The following is a 21,552-nucleotide window of genomic DNA, read 5'->3' as shown; positions in this document are numbered from 1 at the left end:
TTATGCTGTGTGACGAGAGCCAAAGGTCCTTTATAAAGAGGTGGCGCACGCCTTTAATCCCAGCACTTGGAAGGCAGAGGCAGGTGGATTTCTGTGAGTTCAAACTTCAGGACAACCAGGGCTACACCAGAGAAACCCTGTCTCAAAAAAACAAAACAAAAGGTGCTCCCCCCGCTGATTCTTTTCCCTGGCTAGTCACCAATTCCTTGTTTTGACCCCCCCTCCATCCCCCACCCCAAACAGGGCTTCTCTGTGTAGCCTTGGCTGTCCTGGACTGGTAGACCAGGCTGGCATGGAACTCACCTGTGCCTGCATCCTGAGTGCTGGGATTAAGGGCGTGGTGACCACACCTGGCTTTGTTTTGTGTTTTGAAACAGCCCGTCTATATACCCTTTTGGCTGCCTTAGAAGTCACTATGTAAGACCACGCTGGCCTTAAACTCAGATTCACGTGCCTATGCCTTCCCAAGTGCTAAGATTAAAGGTATTTTCCACCATGCCTGGCTTACTAACTCCTTTTGATTCCAGGACAGCTGTCTCTGTGTATCCTGAAAAGGGTCCATTGGCCCTTACGTGTCCAACAGCTATAGCCAGCCACCTGTTGTTCATTGTTTTCCTCCATCTTCAACCTTCCCCCAGGCATTTCTTCAGAAGTGTGGGCAGATTCCCCCCCCGCCCCCCAGAGGCGGTCATGTCGCTAATCAGTTGATGAGTAGCTTGTCTAGGGCTCTCTTGTCCCTGGGACACCACTCCTAAGAGTGTGTCACATTAAATTGTAACTTAGGCTTGATTCTTTTTTTTCTTACCCCAAACTGTGAATCTACAAAATCTCAAAAGTTCTTGGTTCTGAATGTGACCTTTTGTATTTCTGGGAGAAAGGCAGAATCTTCTTGCCTCACTACTATGCCTGCTCCATCACATACTTGCAGTTGCCGTTGCGTACGGCTGCTGCCTGTCCCCGGCTGTTCTGGAGGCCACACTTTTTCAGCCCAGTCCCCTACAGCCACCTGCCCGGGGGTCAGCTCAGGCCCCGGACTGCACTGCCCTTCCGCCCTGCCTTCCTGCCCCATCAGGCCCCTCTGTTGAGTCCTCTGGTTATAGCTCACAGTTATGACAGGTTATAAGTGGGGCCAGATACAGTGATACCCTGTAGTCCCAGTCTTGGGAAGCAGAGGCGGGAGGATTGATGCACATTCTAGGTCAGTCAGGGCCATATACCAAGATCCTGTCCCCTAAAATAAAAACAAAAGAGGTAGATGGTGAGACCTTATCAAAAAAAAAAAAAGAAAGAAAAAGAAAAAGAAAAGAAAAGAAGGTGGGGGGAAGGAAGGCAAAACAAGCCAGAGCTACAGAGTCCGGGCTCTCTGGACAGATAGAGGCAGTGGTGGCCTAACTGTATTCTTACACTTCCCTCAGGCCACACGTAAAAGCTCCCTACAAGGCGGTGTCAGAGAAGCATCAGGACAACAGAAGTCTTAGGTCCTCTGAAACCCTGACACACCCTTTGCTTCCAGTGGATGCTGCAAGGAACTATAGGCCGTCCTCCAACATGGCCTTGTCTCCGAGACGGCGAGCGCTATGGAAACCTTGCTGTTTGACAACAGCAGCTTTATTTTTATACCTGACACAGACATGCCAACAAGGGCTGACAGTTTTGGCTGGGAGACAGGGAGGCTGAGGGCTCTGTGTGCTTGAGCTTGGTGGTCCTGGCACTCAATGGTGAACTCCCCGTTGCTTCCAAGTTACTGTCCAGTGGGCCTTGCTCAGCAACTGACACTGGCCCAAAGGGGGCAGCTGCATCCTCTTCACTCTTGTCCCCCACCACAGAGGACAGGCCACCAGGCTTGCATTTCCACAGGCTGTCTAGAGCTTAAATGGTATCTTTTTAGACAGTAAAGTGGGGTTTGGAAAACGGCCTAATGAGGTCATCAGAAAATAAAGGACTTTTTTGAAGGGGGAAATAATCTCATTTCTGATCTTTTCAAATACAAATACCTGACAGATGCCATCAAGAATAAGCATTAAGGTATAAAAATACTATGTATATACTAACAAGGTGGCAACAAAATAAACCACATTTCTAAAGCAGAGTGGTGTTTGTCATCTCTTACCACCTTCCACTGTTCTGAAGAAATAAAAACTGTTCACAGAATGGCGCAGCCTAGAAATGCAGGGAGGCGAGCCAGCGACAGCTCACCTGCACACCTTTGTGTGGTCTCGAGTCACTTCCCCTGAAGCCAGCTCACGGTCAGTTCTTTTGGTTTAAAAAGTTTATATTTCACAGAAGGCCAACACAAAATCAGAAAGAACTTCATAAAAGTTTTGTTGGTATCCATGACCCCCCAATACAAAATAAGTCATAAAGAGTCTAGCAAAAGTTCCCAGTCAGTGCTGTCTATCACAAAACACAATGCAAAGTGCTCAAGTACAGGGGCAGAAAGAGTGCCCAGGACACAAAAAAAAGCTGTGAATAGTATATACAAAAACTGGTTAGGAGAATTCTCGAAAATTCTTCTATTTAAGCGAAGCGTCATCTATAGGGATAGACCCAGGGTGCCATTTCCTCCTGCTGGTGACATCAGGTCTCCTGCTTCTCAGCCACCAAGTTCCCACTTAGAGTTAAAAACTAGCCAGGGTGACATGTCCACTTTGGGCTGGCCGTCTGCTGACTAGTGTTCATTCCTAGATAGGGCCCTCTAGGTTTCACACACACTACCTCTGCCTGTCCTGAGTTTCAGCAGTTACCTTACTGGGTGGAGCAACCTTGCTATGGGCCAGCCTTAGTCTGGAGGGAGCCCCGAAGTAGTTGGGGAGAAAGCAGTTCAGGCTATGACCAGGCAGAGAGGTTCACAGGCCATGCAAAAACGTCTCCCAGTTGCAAGGGCATTTCTTGGCTAGCTACGCTTTCAATCTTGGGCAAAGAAATGGCACCAGTGTCAGTGTGGAGTGGGCAGTGAGCTGCGGCAGCTGACTGAGGTCTGGGCTGGCCAGAGGACCTGGACTGAGAGGGTTGGTTTGGGGCAGTTCAGCTAACCACACCCTAGCAATGGGGCTGAGCGCTCTCCTGGTATGCTGTTCGCGAGGCTCATGGGCTCTCAGCCTTCCTCAGCCTTATTCCTGCTCTTCTGCCCTGGGTCTGGGGCAAAAAGTTGCAGTTTACCCGGGAATAGTTCTGGCCCTCCATCTTCTGCGGATTGGCCACTCCCTGTAGATGCGTGGGGGATGATGGGTTGTGGTTTAAATCTGAGAGATCCAGGGCTTGCGGGATGGGCCCAGACCCTTCCCTGTCAGGTTGTGACTGAGGTGACTCCAGGCAGGAAAGGTAGCTCCCACACTAAACTAACTCTTACTTTATTATGGAAAAAACCTTACGGTTTGAAGGTCTCCCTGCTGGCTCTGGCCTCTGTATGTATGACTAACTACTTCAAGTACATCCAGGGTATATATGGAGCCCTGCCTGCTTCTCTATGACAGGGACCAGCCCTATATATGAGCCACCGTGCGGCTGCCGCAGCAGAGCTGAGCCTCTGCAGCAGGCCTGGGACAGCACGCTAGTCACTGAACGCTTTCTTCCATAGTTTCTCTAACATGCCAGCAGTGGCTGCTCTCAGTGCTTGAAGCAACATCCTCCACATTTCACTCTGTTGACTACTGCTGCTCACTACACCTTTGCTTGTGAAGGAGACGCTGCTTCTGTGCTTTTAGGGACTTGGTTTGGTGAAAACACAGCCACACTATGTTGAAGGCGTAGGGTAAAAGACGGTATTAACTCAGGTGAGTCATCAGTTGGTTAATTCTTTCTCTAGAACTTAAGTTAGAAAAAGAATGCAAACTTCAAGGGACAGCAGTGTACATGAAGGGGCAGATGGGGCACCTTACCCGAGTGGACAGCCTAGAGAGAGGCCTTCAAGTGTTCAAACTGGCCTGCGAGCTTAAGTTCAAGAAGTATTGTCGGCAAGAACCTAGGTCTTACTTCTACCCAGCTTCCATGACAGCGTGCAGACGGGAGGGGGCGCTTGCTCACTCCCAGCCGTTGTCTTTGATCATGTGGGCGAGTTCAATAATGAATTTCCCTTCCTTGTACTTCTGACTGCTCTCAAAGGCGTGTTCCTGAGGGAGAGGAGAGTAGGGGTCAGGACACTGTGTTCTGCCTTACTACACTTGTGGGAACCGGCGACAGGAGACTCGCTGTCTCTGAGCTGGGCACTGACCCACTTACAGTTGTGAGCGGTGTTAGCTCAGTTCTGTCCCTAGGGCTGGGGTGTAGCCTGGTGTGTGCTGCTTAGTATGCCTGTGGCCTGGGTTGCCCCCTCAGCACCACAAACACTGCTCACGTGGCAGTGACTGTATGTGGGTGTTTCAGGTCTGAAGACTCATCATTGGCACACAGATGAGGCTGTGCTGTGCATTTCTGTGTGTGCAGGCCAGAGTCTGAGCTGGGGCATTTTGATTGTCCTATGCTTTGAAAGTTTTATTAATTATTATTATGGAATGGGGCAGATGTGTGCCATAGCACATGTATGGAGCCTTCTGGAGTCTTTTCTTCTTCCATCATGGGTTCTGCAATGTCACTTAGATCATCACATCTGTAGCGAGTGTTTTCACCTGCTGAGCCATCCTGCTCTTATTTTATTTAACTATTTTGGTTTTTTGAGACAGAGTTTCTCTGTGTAGTTTCGGCTGTCCTGGACTCACTTTTGTAACCTTGAACTCACAGACAGCTACCTGTTTTTACCCCCCCCCCCAATCTCCCGGGAGTGCTGGGATTACAGGTGTGCACTTCCTGGCTCAACTTTATAATTTGTATGTGTATGGGTGTATTTGCATGTCTGTGAATCACACATGTGAAGTTCCCATGGAGGACAGAAGAGGGCGCTGGATCCCCTGAATTGTGTGAGTTGCCTGCCCCATGTGGGTGCTGGGATTTGAACCTGGGCTCTCTGGAAGAGCAGATAGTGGTTGTTTTTTGTTTGTTTGTTTTAAGATTTATTTATTTTATAAATACTACCTGCATGTACACCTACATGCCAGAAGAGGGCATCAGATCTCATTATAGATGGCTGTGAAGCACCATCTGGGAGCTGGGAATTGAACTCATGACCTCTGTAGTTCTCAGCCATTGCTCTTTGCTCTTAACCTCTGAGCCATCTCTCCAGTCCCGCAGCTGGTGTTCTTAACTGCTGAGCCATCTCTATTCTCCTCTCCATTTTATCTTTTGAGACAAACTTAACCTGGGGCGCACTGATGAACTAGGCTGGCTGGCCAGTGGCCTGTTCCTGCCTCCTCACCACTGTGGACACATGCTCCTCACCACTGTGGACACATGCTGCCACACTTTGCTCTTTACATGCACAGCCGTCTTCCCAGCCCAAGAGCTGACCCTCTATGGGAGTTTGACCATGGCTGTTCCCTTGGCATTTTACATAGCACAGGCCTGGGAGGTGCTGGGCACACATTTGTCAGGGAGGAGGCCTGGCTCAGGCCCAGCAGGAGCCACAGCGGTGAGCAGCATGCTGCAGTGACCACAGCAGGGGTAAAAGAGGGCCAACTAACTGCAGGGCTGGCTCTCCCAGAGCTTCATGCTTTGTGGGGTTGTGTCTGGTCCTTTGCAGTAGCTCATGAGGACTAGAGTTTGCTAAAGCCATGTGTGAGCAGGTCAGGTGTGGCAGCTGCCTGTGACCAGAGTTTAAGGAGCCGAGAGGAGATTCCTGGATCAGGACGGCTAAGTTAAGGACAACCGGATTCGGCAGTGCTGGATTTGGGAAGAGCCTGCCTTAGCAAATCGGGCAGATGTTGAGGAGACGCCTGACCTCAGCCACTTCCAGGCGCACACATGGGGACATGCATGTGGAATATGCACATCACAAACACATGCAAAAAAACCAAAAAAACAAACACAAAAAACCACACACACACAAAACAAAACAAAACAAACAAAAAAATCCACAAGACAGGCCATGGATGTTTGGATGCCAGTCAGCGTGCGCCATCACAGATGGCCTGGTGCCTTCTATAAAATCAGCTGAAGCAGAGAAGAAATGAAGAGCTGCTCAAGCCGATGTCCACAGAACCACAGCAGGCTGCAGACCCAGGCTGGCAGTGGATGGCGTCTAGCCTTCGCAGTAGAGGGGTGCTCAGACCCCAGGTTGGAAGTAAGACAAAGGCCAAGAGTGATAAATTGGTCATCTTTGAGATACCAAACCAGCATATATACGTGCTGAGGGAGCACCTGGGGACACCATGGCCCTGTGCTGAGGGAGGACCTGGGGACACCACGGCCCTGTGCTGAGGGAGGACCTGGGGACACCACGGCCCTGTGCTGAGGGAGGACCTGGGGACACCATGACCCTATGCTGAGGGAGGACCTGGGGACACCATGGCCCTGTCCTGAGGGAGGGCCTGGGGACACCATGGCCCTGTGCTGAGGGAGGCCCTGGGGACACCATGGCCCTGTGCTGAGGGAGGACCTGGGGACACCACGGCCCTGTGCTGAGGGAGGACCTGGGGACACCACGACCCTGTGCTGAGGGAGGAGGACCTGGGGACACCACGGCCCTGTGCTGAGGGAGGACCTGGGGACACCACGGCCCTGTGCTGAGGGAGGAGGACCTGGGGACACCACGGCCCTGTGCTGAGGGAGCACCTGGGGACACCACGACCCTGTGCTGAGGGAGGAGGACCTGGGGACACCACGGCCCTGTGCTGAGGGAGCACCTGGGGACACCACGACCCTGTGCTGAGGGAGGAGGACCTGGGGACACCACGGCCCTGTGCTGAGGGAGCACCTGGGGACACCACGACCCTGTGCTGAGGGAGCTTCAGTTTGGCCTGAACAGTGGCACTGGTGGAAATGGCATGCTTCGTCCTGTACTGTTGAAGGGAACGCTGGGAGCTTGCAATCTTTGCAACAACATCTTGTTCCCCAAGAACTTCTGAGCCATATTCCCACCTCTCCAGTGCCCACTCGTGTTTGTTTATTGTCTTTAAACTGTGTGTCTGTGCGTGTGTGTGCTGTGGTGCTCAAAGGAAAACCAGCTCAAAGCAAGAGCTTGCTCTCTCTCTCTCTACCATGTGGCTCCAGGGACCAGACCCAGGTGTCAGGCTCGGCCGCATGTGCTGGCCAGTTTTCTGCCCTTGTAGGGACAGAGCTCGGGGCTTTTATGTGTGCTGGGGCAGCTCTCCCCTCATGAGAACCTGCTGCATCCCTTACAGCTCCAGGCACTCACGTATTTCCACCCGAGCGTAGTCTTGCAGTTCTCACAGTAGATATCAGCCACGGCATGTAGCCCGGTTAGAAGGACTCTCTCCTCAGCAGGGCCACAGCCCACATTCACCCTGCAAGACACGGGGTAACTGTGCCAGAGGGTCCCTCACCAGTGCCCTTTCCACTCCCCCACACCACTGAGCGCACCAGAGACAGACTTCCTGGTCATCCCAGGCTTCTCCGCTCTCCCACCCCCACCTGGGGTCTCTCTCCTCCATGCCGAGCGAGCACTGTACTACACAGCCCTACCCAGCCCGCATGGGAATCCTCAACTCTGACACACCGGTGCTTTCGGAAGCACAAACACAGGAGGCTTGAGTCTCCCAGCTGATGAAGGCACTGTCTTCAGTTACACATTTCAGGCAGAGGGACAGACACTAGAGAGACAGCGCGTACTCACACAGAGTTGAAGAGGTAGGCTCGTCCCTGACTTCCCTGAAAGGACTGCAAAAAGAAGACAGAGGAGAGAGTGTTAGCAGGGGGTCAGGCAAGGCTAGCCAGCTCTGCTTTCCGGATGTTGGAGGAACAGGTGCAGTCACCCCCACAAGCGCAATTCCAAAGCTATATTGTGCACCTGCTGGGACAGGTTACAAAAGCACAATTCCAAGAGACAATTCTGCATCAAGACTGCATCGTTACCACTGTGCAAGCGGTGCACTATCGAGTCACAGCAAACCAGAGCTGGGCACTGGGGCACACCTGCAGCGCCAATTACTCAAAAAAGGCTGAGGTAAGAAAAATGCTTCAACTTGGGTTTTAAGAATGGCCTGGGCAGTAGCCATTTGGATAGATGGCTCTCAGCTATCTAGTTGCTGTGTGTGTGTGTGTGTGTGTGTGTGTGTGTGTGTGTGTGTGTGTGTGTTATTCTCTGTGGCCTTCACAGGCATCAGGTACGCAATAGATACATGTAGCCAAAACAGACAAAAAAAAAATCTTGTTAAAAATTTTAAAAATGGGGCCGGTGTGGTGGTGCATGCCTTTAATTCCAGCACTTGGGAGCTGGAGGCAGGCAGATCTCAACATACTAACATCTTAGTGGAGGGGTTTTTTGTTTGTTTGTTTGGTTTGGTTTTTCAAGACAGGGTTTCTCTGTGTAGCTCTGGCTGTCCTGGACTCACTTTGTAGGCTAGGCTGGCCTCGAACTCACAGAGATCTGTGCAGCACATGGGAGACAGGCAGATGGGGCCGATTAGGTTGTGTAGACGCCCCCCCCCCCTTTTTTCAAGGGAGAGGCCTTTGTGGACCAGAGGCTTCTTTGTTAAGTGGGAGACACAGGCACAGACTGCTGAGCTCTCTGGAGTGGTCCTGTGTTCCAGTGTGCTGCAGTCTCCTTCCGTTGGGTGTGCCGCTTGGGTTCAGGACCACTCAGGACAGAGCTGGCTATGGCTGTTGCTGTTGCTGGATCCTGAGTGTTCTCCAGAGGCCCTTGTGGGTCCTAGGAGTGCCACTACTGGGAGCCAAGGAAACCTTAGGAGGCAGGGACACTGGGAGGAAGCTAAACCTCCCAGGTTACTGGGACACTCTCTTCCTTTCTGCTCTCTCTCCTCTGCCATATGCTCCTAGCATGGGGGAAGGGGCAGCTGGGCACACATGCAAACCTGAAACCGTAAGACAAAAGTTTTTTCTTTAAGCTGTTTGTACCTTGTTACAGGAACACACAGAGCTAAAGGCACCGTGTCATCCTGAGCTCAGGTGCGAGGTTCGCTGCCTCTTGGCGGTCTATGTATTTTGTTTGTTTGCTTGTTTGTTTTAGTTTTTTGAGACAGGGTTTCTCTGTGTAGCCTTGGCTGTTGTGGACTCACTTTGTAGACCAGGCTGGCCTCGAACTCACAGCGATCCACCTGCCTCTGCTTCCTGGGTGCTGGGATTAAAGGCATGTGCCACCACGCCTGGCCAGTCTATGTATTTTTTAAGAAGTTTATTACTTAAAATGCTTATCGGATGCAATGGGTAAGTTTCTATTTATTTGCTTGTTTGTTTATTAGTTTTCTGAGACAAGGTTTCTCTGTGTAACAAGACCTGGCTGTCCTGGACTCGATTTGTAGACCAGGCTGTCCTTGCAGTCAGAGATCCACCTGCCTCTTGAGTGCTGGGATTAAAGGTGTGCGCCACCATGCCTGGCTCAGCATGAGTAAGTTTCAAATTAGCCATTTGCTAGCACGCTTCTGTGCTTCATGCAATTTTGAAAACAAGCAACATCAAAACCATTTCTCAAGATTCTTTTGTTCCTCTTGCCTCGACAGATGGGCCTGGTAGTTGCAGAAAAATGTGCCTGGCTCTGACTATTGGCTCAGGTGACAGATCTTGGCACATGGCAGTTGTCACCAGGTTCCCGTTCCCAAAGCCCTGCAGTTCCTAACCAGTTCTGCATGTCATCAGACTCAGGAATTTTAATTTTAATTTTTTTATTTTTTTATTTATTTTATTTTTTTATTTTTTTTTGGTTTTTCGAGACAGGGTTTCTCTATGTATCCTTGGCTGTCCTGGACTCGCTTTGTAGACCAGGCTGGCCTCGAACTCACAGCGATCCGCCTGCCTGTGCCTCCCGAGTGCTGGGATTAAAGGCGTGCGCCACCACGCCCAGCTAATTTTTTTATTTTTTTGAGGCAGGTCTCACTATGTACCCCTGGCTGGCCTGGAACTCGCAGAGATCCTCTTGCCTCTGCCACCCGCGTGCCGGGACTAGAGGCGTGCGCTGGCCTCCGTCCATGAGTGCTAAGTCCAGACCACTTGCCTTGGAGATGAGCTCGTCATGATTGGCCAGATGGGCTCTGCAGTGGATGCAGCTGTAAGTGCGGTGACAGTGCGGCAGGTAAGCTTGGAACGTTTTGGACTTGGTCATTTTCACCATGTCTGCTGGGCGCTCGCCACTCAGCTCCGGGCCAGCTCTGGAGGAGCTACGGCTCTGTCGGACTCTCTGACAAAAGAAACACTGGAAAACACACGCAAGAGCCGTTGCTGATCTGAAGGGTGTGTGATAGCTGTCCACACACTGGGGCAAGAAAAAAACCAGTGCAACCTGCAAGCAAATCAGACAGCCCTGGTTTACACTGACAGCAGCAGATGTGGGAGGAGGGCTGCCTAGGATGCAGATACTTTGGAAAGCAGGGCAGGCCTAAAAGTTAAAGCTCTAACCCTTTTCGTTTGATTTTGCAGTGCTGGGGTCAGGGCCAGTGCCTGTCCACGGGAAGCATGAGCTAGTCACTGAGCTCAAGATTGCGTCTGTTTTTTCAGACAGGGTTTCACTCTTGCCCAGGCTGGCCTTAATCTCCTCTCTCAGTCTTCTCTGAGACTTTAGTATTTAGACATACGTCAAACAAATTATCTAATGTTGTAAGCGTGCTATTTCAGAAACATAGGCTAGGAACTGCCTGCAACTCCAGATCCAGGGGGCCCACCTCCACGGCTTCCACAAGCACTGGCCACTCACGTGCGCATACCCATATATACATGATCAAAAAGATGATCTTTTTTAAAGATGAAAGTAAATGGGGCTGGAGAGATGGCTCAGCAGTTAACTGCTCTTCCAGAGGTCCTGGGTTCAGTTCCCAACAACCATCTACAGTGGGATCCAATGCACTCTTCTGGCATGCAGCTGTACATGCAGTCAGAGAACCCATACATTACAACACAAAAGTAAGCCGGACATTGTGGCGCATGCCTGTATCCCCTGCACGCAGGAAGCAGAGGCAGGTGGATCTCTGTGAGTTCGAGGCCAGTCTGGTCTATGGAGTGGGTCCAGGACAGCCAAGGCTACACAGAGAAACACTGTCTTGAAAAACGAAACAAAACAAAACAACAAGAACAACAACAAAAAGAGTTTAATATATCAAAAGTCAGCTTTTAATCTGAGCCTATGACACATCACTGGGACCGACCCTCCAATGGAGAAGTTCCAACTTTTGACGGTTCAGCCGTCTCTCGAGCGCATCTTTTTTTAAAAGTAAGAGACAATGGCTTTCACCCTTTCCAGTTCTTCTGAACTCTGGCTGGCGGGTTCAACTCAGCTGCTATGGCTCAAATGCCTCTCCAAGCTGACTGATTACATCTGGCTTCTCTCTCAGGTTCTAACTGAACTGCTCTGGGAGCCTCAAGCTAAGTCTAGCAATCATTTGTAATCTTCTGGCTCCTGCTCACTCTCCTGCCGGACCTGTCATCAGCTGTCTCTGTACAACCATCCAGGTAAAACTGCCTCTGAATTCCACATAGTGAACTGCTACCAACTCAACTCCATTGCCCTGCCTCTCAGTTCACTGACACACCCACACTGCCCTGCCTCTCAGTTCACACTGCCCTGCCTCTCAGTTCACTGACACACCCACACTGCCCTGCCTCTCAGTTCACCGACACACCCACACTGCCCTGCCTCTCAGTTCACTGACACACCCACACTGCCCTGCCTCTCAGTTCACTGACACACCCACATTGCCCTGCCTCTCAGTTCACTGACACACTCACACTGCCCTGCCTCTCAGTTCACTGACACACCCACACTGCCTCAACAGAACTCAGCGAGATTTCACGCCTCTGCCTCCCCGGTGCTGGGATTAAAGGCACTTAGTTCTACCACGCCTGGAACTAAGCTTTTCTTTGCCTGAAACTTGCTCTACCCATCTGGTCTTGAACTCAGATCTACTGGGATTAAATGCCTGTCTCTATCCAGCTAGGTCACACAGACCTAGAATGTCTTTGGATGTGATCTGTTGCAAGACCAGCTGTGTTCTGAATTAAAATTCCTCTACACGTGGCTGTGATTAGAGGCTAATCACAAAAAAATGGCAGGCTGGACTTGACTGCCTGGCTGCAGCTTGTGAACTCCTGTTTTTATGACATTAGCAATTAGTTCACTCAAAAAATACTTACTTGGTGTGTACAATAAGCTAGAAACTGTATCCTAACTCTAAATTATAAGTGCTAATGTCTTTTGAAATGCAGCAGTAAAGGACAAAAAAAAAAAAAAAAAAAAAAAAAAAATCCTTATTCTTAAAAAAGACAGAGACAGTGATCTTGCCATTTAGACCAAGTTGGCTTTGAACACACTCTCCATTCTCTTGTCTCTGCCATCCAAGTCGCTGGGATTTCTGGGACCCACTACACCTAATTCGGGCTGTTTCCTTAAAGCAACAATGTGATGCTAAAACAATGATGGATGGCTAGACGCTGTCCTTGCCAGCTGGACCCTGACTCTGGGTTGAGCATGGTGGTGGCGTTGCTCTGAAAGCGTGTGGCAGAACCTAGCACTGTGGGTGGCTCCCCGCAAGCCAAAGACGGGCTGAGGTGTGCTCATGTTACAGGGCAGTTAGCACAGGGCGGCCCTCATGTGAACTCACAGCCTCCAGTCCCAGTCAGAAGGTTTCAAGAACTCCCAGTAGATGGGCGGTTGCTACAGCAAGGCCCTGGAGCACCTGGCAAGGCAAAAGCAAAAGCAAGTATATACCTAGTTTAGAGAAAAGTTCCTGTGTTCCAGTCCTGAGAAATCCCCAGAGCAACAACAATATAGCCATGGGCTGGCCAGGCAGGGTCTTCATGGTAGGCGAGAACCAACTCCTACAGGTGGCCCCTGACCTCCCCTCATACACTGTGGCAAGGCCCGACTCCCAGTGGATCAAATAGTAAATGTAACAAAGTAATCAAGGGGGCGGGAATACGGCTCAGTGTGGTGGACCACGTGTCTAGTCGCCCCACCCCCACTCCACAGTCAGGAAAACAAAGCGCTAGCACCAAGAACAGGCCCAGACCCCTGGGGCCTCAGGAAGGTTCCATGTTTGAGTCCTTGGACACAAGTAAGGACCTTCTCCTGTTCCATTTACAGAGACACGTGAGGGGAAATGGCCTTGCAGATGTGGGCCTTGACATAAAGAACTAGAGAGAAAGACCATTACCACAGTGGGACACGAGTCAGCAGACTCAAGATGACTCAAGGAAAACAATGACGGTGTTTCCAGGATTGGAAGTGTCTGAGCTAAATTCAAATCAGGAGAAACGAAAATAAAGTCACGACCAGACACAGAACAAGGAAAAGTGGAGAGCACCAAAGGAGACAGGGGAAAGCCACGGACTTTTCCAGACAGCAGGGAGGGCACTAACTGATGACCGGAAGCATGTCCATATAAACAGTGGATCTAGACAGTCATCAAGAAGGTGCCATTAAGACTTTGGAAACAAGCTGGATGTGGTGGCACAGGCCTTTAATCCCAGCACTCGGCAGGCAGAGGCAGGTGGATCACTGTGAGTTCCAGGCCAGCCTGGTCTACAGAGTGAGTTCTAGGGTAGCCAGGGCTACACAGAGAAACCCCGTCTGGAAAAACCGGAGTCAGGTGTAGGCTCACATCTGTACTCCCAGCTCCCAGAAGGCTGAAGCAAGAGGATCCAGAGTTCTGGGCCAGCCTGGGCTACCTGACAAAACTCTGTCCTTCCCACCACCCTCTAATAAACAAACAAACAAAAAGATTGGCAAAATGACACTTAACACAATGTAAAAGTTTTACTGTAGTAAAATATTAATAAAGGATCCAGGCGTGGTGATGCACACCTTAATCCTAGCACTCAGGAGGCAGAGGCAGGCGGATCGCTGAGAGTTCGAGGCCAGCCTGGTCTACAAAGTGAGTCCAGGACAGCCAAGGCTACACAGAGAGACCAGTCTTGAAAAGCAAACAAAAAAGATGCCCTTATGCTTACTAGGCAGCATAGTCTTACGGCAGTCATCATATATGTAGCCAACTAGTAGCCAAAATGCCATTATAAATTACATTAAAAAAAAACTGGGCTGGAGAGATGGCTCAGAGGTTAAGAGCACTGTCTGTGCTTCCAAAGGTCCTGAGTTCAATTCTCGGCAACCACATGGTGGCTCACAACCATCTATAATGAGATCTGGTGCCCTCTTCTGGTGTGCAGGTATATATAGAGGCAGAACATTGTATATGTAATAAATAAATAAATATTAAAAAAAAGAAAAAGAAAAAATGTATTTATTTACACATATATTTATATATTATATATTTATTTATTATATATTACATATTATATATATATTTTGTTTTGTTTTGTTTTGTTTTGTTTTTCAAGACAGGGTCTCTCTGTGTTAGCTGTGGCTGTCCTGGACTCACTTTGTAGACCAGGACGGCCTCGAACTCACAGCGATCCGCCTGCCTCTGCCTCCCAAGTGCTGGGATTAAAGGTGTGCACCACCATGCCCGGCTTACATATGATATATTTATTATATATAAATATATAAGAGGGCACCAGATCTCAGTATAGATGGTTGTGAGCCACCATGTGGTTGCTGGGTCTTGCACTCAGGACCTCTGGAAGTGGTCCTAACTGCTGAGCCATCTCTCCAGCCACTATAACACTTTGATTCTGATGAAGGGTACCTGATGAAACACCTGTAAGAATAAAAAAGAAGTGTATAATTTCCAAACCCACTAAGAGACACACAGAAACATAGTAAAAAAGAAAGGTCTATCTAAGAGGACTCAAGAGAGGAGAGAAAAACAACAAAAGGAATAGGAATCACATACAGATTTAAATCAATTATTCATCAGTGCTTATACTAACTGCAAATACACTAGAGTCTAAGGTTGCAGACTAGATCAGATCACCTATAGACACCGTTCACAAGAGATACATCTCCAACATAAAGACAATGAACCTGTTTCCGGGGGCCACCGTGCTTGAGTTACAATTTTTTTGCTAACAGTACATTTGTTCTGTGATTCACAATGCAGAAGAAATTAAAACGGACAACTATTCCTAAAGACACTCTATACTGGAAATAAAAGATGAAGGGCTGGAGACTGTAGCAGAGAGTGCATAGTGCTTTTTTCAGAGGACCTGGGTTCGATTCCCAGCATCCATGTGGGGCACTCATAGCCACCTGTAAGCACAGCTGTGCACTCATGTGCGCACTAGCACACCCAGACAGACAGAAAGGGGGTACCCTGAGATTCACCAAGAAAAAGTCAGCTTCTGGAGGGTTGGTGGGTGGCTGGGGGGCCACACAGTCCTCCAAAGCATCAGTGCACAGCCAGGGGTCCACCAGGAAGGGGTCTCACCTCTACAGATACAGACTTTCTTAGCTGACTGGTGGGAACTGACAGTTCCAAGCTGAGGGCTGGAGAGCTGTACAGTGACTAACACTCGCTGCTCCTGCAGAGGACCAGGGTTTAATTTCCAGTACCCACATCGGGCAGTTCATAGCTGTAATTCCAGTTCCAGGAGATCTGGTACTTTCTTCAGTCCTCTGTGGGCACCACACAAATGGGGTCCATAAAGACAGGAGTGCACGCACACACGCGCACATGCAGGTTAAAAATATTTTCCAAGCAGGCAGGCAGGCCTTCACAGCTTTCAGAAGCTGCAAATTCTTTTTTTTTAAAAAGATTTATTTATTTATTAAGTATACCACGTTTTGCCTGCATGTACACATGCATGCCAGAAGATGGCACCAGATCTCATTGTAGATGGTTGTGAGGCACCATGTGGTTGCTGGGATTTGAACTCAGGACCTTTGGAAGAGCAAGCAGTGTTCTTAACATCTGAGCCATCTCTCCAGCCCCAGAAGCTGCAAATTCTTGAGTGGCCAAACCATGCCAATACCCTGAGAGGTGAGGGACTCAGGTCTACTGAGTGCTGTGCACGCGGACTCCCCGTCAGCCAGGAGCACGATGGGCCTCCCTGCTGCTCCCAGCCTATACTGCACACTCACCTTATTTGGAGACTGTGATGGTTAGGTTTTATTGTCAACTTGACTCAAGTTAGGTCATCTGGAATTCTCAATTGGATTGCTGTCCAGATCAGACAGGCCTATGACCACGTCTCTGAGAGACTGTCTTGACTGATGAAGTGGGAGGGCCCAGCCCATTGGGGGCAGCACTGTCCCCAGGCAGGTAGGGCTGAGCTGTATAGAAGAGATAGTTGAGACTGGAGAAATGCCTCACTTGGCTGCTCTGGCAGAGGGTGTGGGTTCGATTCCCAGCACTCACATGGCACCTCACAACTGTCTCTAACTCCAGCTCCAGGGAGTCTGACGCCACCTTCTGGTCCCCACAGGCACTACACGCATGTGCAGGCAACACCCACAGACACAAAACAAACAAATAAAATCTAGCTGAGCGTGAGGAAGTCAGTAAGCAGCCTTCTTCAGTAGTCCTGCCTTCCCTGCCTCAGTTTCCCTCAGCGATGTGCTGTGACCTGGAAGTGTAAGCTGAGATTACGCCCATTCCTCCAAGCTGCTGTTGGTCACTGTGTTTATCACAGCAACAGAGAGCAAACAACGCCAGCGGCTTCACTGTGTGCTCCTGCTCTCAAGGTGGCCTTACCTGAAGGGGCTGTCACCTGGACGCCTCAGCTGGCCTCAGACGCTCCCGACAGGAAGACAGGAAAGTTGACTTGACTGGTGACACCCATGGGAGCTTCCGACCAGGAGACCCCAACACACACCAAACCCGCTAGTGTCTACCACATCCAGTCTGCAGGGGAATCACCTGCAGATGGACTCTTCATCTTCCAAGCTCCCCAAGCACCCCCATGCCACACGCGCAGCCTCCACCCCTGCAGCCCTGGCACACCCATGCCACATGCGCAGCCTCCACCCCTGCAGCCCTCATGCCACACGCGCAGCCTCTACCCCTGCAGCCCCGGCACCCCCATGCCACACATGCAGCCTCCAACCCTGCAGCCCCCATGCCACACGCGCAGCCTCCACCCCTGCTGCCTGAGCACCCCCATGCCATACGTGCAGCCTCCACCCCTGCAGCCCCGGCACACCCATGCCACACATGCAGCCTCCACCCCTACAGCCCCGGCACACCCATGCCACACATGCAGCCTCCACCCCTGCAGCCCCGGCACCCCCATGCCACACGCACAGCCTCCACCCCTGCAGCCCCGGCACACCCATGCCACACGCGCAGCCTCCACCCCTGCAGCCCCGGCACACCCATGCCACACGTGCAGCCTCCACCCCTGCAGCCCCGGCACCCCCATGCCACACGCGCAGCCTCCACCCCTGCTGCCCGAGCACCCCCATGCCACACGCGCAGCCTCTAGCCCTGCAGCCCCGGCACCCCCATGCCACATGTGCAGCCTCCAATCCTGCAGCCCCCATGCCACACGCGCAGCCTCCACCCCTGCAGCCCCGGCACCTCCATGCCACACGCGCAGCCTCCACCCCTGCAGCCCCGGCACCCTCATGCCACGGCACAGCCTCCACCCCTGCAGCCCTGAGCACCCCCATGCCACACACGCAGCCTCCACCCCTGCAGCCCCGGCACCCCCATGCCACATGCATAGCCTCCACCCCTGCTGCCCGAGCACCCCCATGCTGCACGCGCAGCCTCCACCCCTGCAGCCCCAGCACCCCCATGCCACACGTGCAGCCTCCACCCCTGCAGCCCTGAGCACCCCCATGCCACAGCACAGCCTCCACCTCTGCAGCCCCAGCACCCCCATGCCACACACGCAGCCTCCACCCCTGCAGCCCCGGCACCCCCATGCCACATGCATAGCCTCCACCCCTGCTGCCCGAGCACCCCCATGCTGCACGCGCAGCCTCCACCCCTGCAGCCCCAGCACCCCCATGCCACACGTGCAGCCTCCACCCCTGCAGCCCCGAGCACCCCCATGCCACAGCACAGCCTCCACCTCTGCAGCCCTGGTACCCTCATGCCACACGCGCAGCCTCCACCTCTGTAGCCCTGGCACCCCCATGCCACACACGCAGCCCGCCAGTTGTTCTGGCTAAATGGACAAGTCTGCTTCCAGAGATGCCTGTCTGCTCTTTTAGTTTCCATTAGGCCTGATCTAACGGCTGGCCTATGGCAGAGTCCCCAAAGCAGCTCCTGCCAGGCTCGCTCTGTCCTCTGTATCCCCTTTGACCCCTTCCAGGGCAGCTCACAAGCTCTCCCTCTCGGCCCAGCAGTAGTGCAGTGGCAGTTCTGACAACCATCCCTGAAGGCGTGGCATGGTGCTCTGTGTTAGCTGAACTGGGCTTTCTGTTAGAAGCCATGCAATGGAAAAACAGCGGCAAGACCTAACAAGCAATTAGGAACACTGTGAAGTGACTGGCAAGCCACCGACAGCCAGTCTGCTGGGTGGTGATGCAGTCTACAGAAAGGACAGGAGTCCCTGAGTGTAAAGGGTGTCCATCTCCATAGTGACACTGGGCTTTGTTTTTTTTCCCCTTCTCCTTAGCAAACCAATATACTGGGTTCCAGAAGTTTCTCACCTAAAATAACCACATACAATTATTTTAAGAGTTTAAGTACACGTGGTGGCACACGCCTTTAATCCCAGCACTTGGGAAGCAGAGGCAGGTGGCTCGCTGTGAGTTCGAGCTGGCTTTTGGTGGCCCCTATTTCTTTCCTCATAGCCATTGTTTGCATACTTGAATCATGGGATAGAATTATTCCCCCACACTCCCGTGTCCATGTCTGCTATGGACTCCCACCTTCTACTCTCTCGGGACCTGGCGTCTGGCACCTCCATACCCCGTGTTCCAGATACCTCTTCCATCATTGGTGGACAAATTGAGTCCAGAACAGCTAAGGCTACACAGAGAAACCCTGTCTTGAAAAACAGACAAACAAACAAAAAAGGGCTGGAGGGATGGCTCAGTAGTTTAGAGCACTGGCTGCTCATCCAAAGGTCCTGAGTTCAATTCCCAGCAACCATCTATAATGAGATCTGATGCCCTCTTGTGGCCTGTGGGTGTACATGCAGTAAAGTGTTTATATACATAAATTAAATAAATCTTATTTAAACAGAAGACTGCATTAAGAGGACTACCCAGCCCTGCTTGGGTGCTTGTGGGACTGAAACAGACAGCAGAGCAACACTGGTGCTGACACAAAGTGGCACATTTACCAACTTTGCTTCTTTAAAATGCACAGAGAATCAGGACCTCCTGAGTTGCCTAATTTGACCAAGTGCACCGTGGTAATGGAGGGTGGGGTGAACTGGGCGTGGGTTTGGTGGGACTGCCAGAGTGGAGACAGGAACTTTTGTGTGTGTAGCAGGGGGTGAACTGAGGGCCTCACACATGCTAAGCACATGTTCTGCCACTGAGCCACACCCCTAGTCCTGCTGCAACATTATGTCAATCTAAAGTTATTCTAAAGTGAGGCTGTTTATAAAATAGAGCACTCCCAGAAGCAAAAAAAAAATTACAGACTATTATTCAGATTGGTCACTGCCTTGGTGATTGGTTTACTTCTAGTGTTTCGTTGGCCAGCGCTGGGACCTGCTGTGTATCTGAAGTAAGGCAGGGATTTGCTCTAATCCCTAAGAAGACATGCTAACCACGTAGGCCACTGGCTAGAAACACAAAGGCCTGCAGATCCTGGCCACAGTGATCCTCAAACATGCCACGCCTGTCTCTTTAAGAGCCCACAAACAATGGCCGGAGAGACATTTGTTGCTCTTGTGGAGGACCCTGGCAGGATTCCCAGCATCCACACGGTGTCATCCATATCACTTCAGCTCTGCGGGATCTGATACCCTCTTCTGGTGTCTGGGGGCACCAGGTACACACATGCTGACTATACATCCCACGCATGCATGCATGCACACACATGTACACAGCACCCACTGGACCCGCTCATAGCCCTAGAAGGAACAGCTTCAGGTACTCAGAAAGCGTTTGTTAACAAGTCTACTAGAGCACAGCTAAGGTAACGGGAAGTGGGTAAGGGTGGCTTGTTCAGAAAAAGGTTCTGGAAAGGTTCCCCAGGGTAGGTAAGCCTGGCCTTGGGACCTTTAGCAGAGCAAGGAGCCAATGTGTATAATTCTTGGCCAAGACACATCAGGTTAAAGTAAATAAGGCAACTGAATTAGAAAGCCCTTGGAATGAAAAATGGTATTTTCTTTCTCTTTTTGGTTTTTCTTTTTGTTTTGTTTTTCGAGATGGGGTTTCTCTGTGTAGCCTTGGCTGTCCTGGACTCGCTTTGTAGACCAGGCTGGCCTCGAACTCACAGAGATCCTCTGCCTCCCCAGTGCTGGGATTAAAGGCGTGAGCCACCACCGCCCGGCCAAGTCAGGGTTTCTATGTGTAGCCTTTGGTTGTCCTGGACTTGCTTTGTAAACTAGGCTGGCCTCGAACTCAGAAAAATGGTATTTTCAACATCTATTATCTATCCCCAACAGAATCTGTCGGTTTTCTATCCTGGAGCTCAGCACGTTTGTGCAGGTATTGAGGAGAGAAAATCTTATTTAGTTGCTACTGTTGGCAATTTACATTAATAAAGCCTAGAGCCACAAGTGGGAACCAATGAGGACAATTCCTTTTAGTTTTTATTCTACAGGCAACTTGAAAATGCTACCCTTTTAATTAATATTCCTTTATTGGAGATATCTTCTGTATTTATTACCTTTCCCATTTTTTTAAGGTAGGGCAAAAACAATACGGAGGAGAAAGAGGGTTAAAAAAAAAAATCATAAGACCGAGGTCTTGCATTGTCTTCCAAAGCGAAATGAACCAAATACCAACACATCGGAAAATCGGAACAAAAAGTCAACGCGTCCTCCGCGCTCCCGCCCCGCCCGGCCGCGCCTAACAGGTGCCTCCCCGCCCTCCGGGAGCCGCGGATGGAGCACCCGCCCGAGGCCCGCCCGTACTCACGGCCGCTCGGCGGTCCGCGGCCCGGTCCGCAGCGCCCATCCGGCCCAAGCTCGGTCGGCACGGGCTCGGCTCTCAGGCGGTCCCGGTGGGGCCGGGGACGCGATCTGGCCGTTGGCGCCCTGGCCCGGCGCCAGGCATCCTCCTGCCGCCGCCCCGCGGGCTGCCTGCCCTTTGTTTTGGAGCGTGGGCCCGGCCCAGCCGCCATAAACGGCCTCGGAGCGCGGCGCCGGCCAATCAGTGCCCGCGCCCCGCCCCGCCGCGCGCCCCGCCCTGCCCACGCGTCCACTCGCGCTCCGCTGCCCTCCGTGGACTCGGCGTGAGCAGCCTGCCGCGCCTGAGATCGCCGGGGTCTCCGCTGGGCGGGGCCAAGCGAGGAGCCGCCGTGGGCAGCGGGGATACCCTGGGACGCGAGGCCACCAGGCCGAGCTTTTCCACGTGTTTGCGCGTTAGGCGGCACGCAGGGAGACCTCTGCAAGCTTCTTGGCCCTCTCCATACCGACCACTCTTAACCCTCAAGTCACCACGTGACTTGGGCTGTGGAACCCCCCACATCAGAACTCCTCCCTGCAAAAGACAGGCAGCCTGCACCCACTCTCCACGTCCACGTTTGCGCTCTTCCATACGCGTTATTGTTTTCTTGGTCTCTTTAGATCGATTGTTAAATAAAAGCA

The 21,552-nt window shown here is 51.5% G+C and overlaps 1 protein-coding gene across 1 annotated transcript; it reads right to left on the bottom strand.

The window, feature by feature from the left end:
- Window positions 1-3,607: 3,607 nt before the first annotated feature.
- On the bottom strand, window positions 3,608-21,086 carry Ypel1 (yippee like 1). The gene is made up of 5 exons (XM_051150398.1): window positions 20,882-21,086; window positions 9,998-10,195; window positions 7,664-7,707; window positions 7,226-7,334; window positions 3,608-4,109 (listed from the first exon to the last, which is right to left on the bottom strand). Exons 1-5 carry the CDS (start codon window positions 20,918-20,920, stop codon window positions 4,020-4,022), a joined length of 480 nt encoding a protein of 159 aa, XP_051006355.1. The 5' UTR covers window positions 20,921-21,086; the 3' UTR covers window positions 3,608-4,019.
- Window positions 21,087-21,552: the final 466 nt, after the last annotated feature.

The sequence above is a fragment of the Acomys russatus genome, chromosome 8, assembly GCF_903995435.1.
Source record: "Acomys russatus chromosome 8, mAcoRus1.1, whole genome shotgun sequence".
Classification (NCBI taxonomy): Eukaryota; Metazoa; Chordata; class Mammalia; order Rodentia; family Muridae; genus Acomys; species Acomys russatus.
Note: the sequence above shows the minus strand (reverse complement) of the source record. Positions and strands in the feature narration are given on the sequence as shown.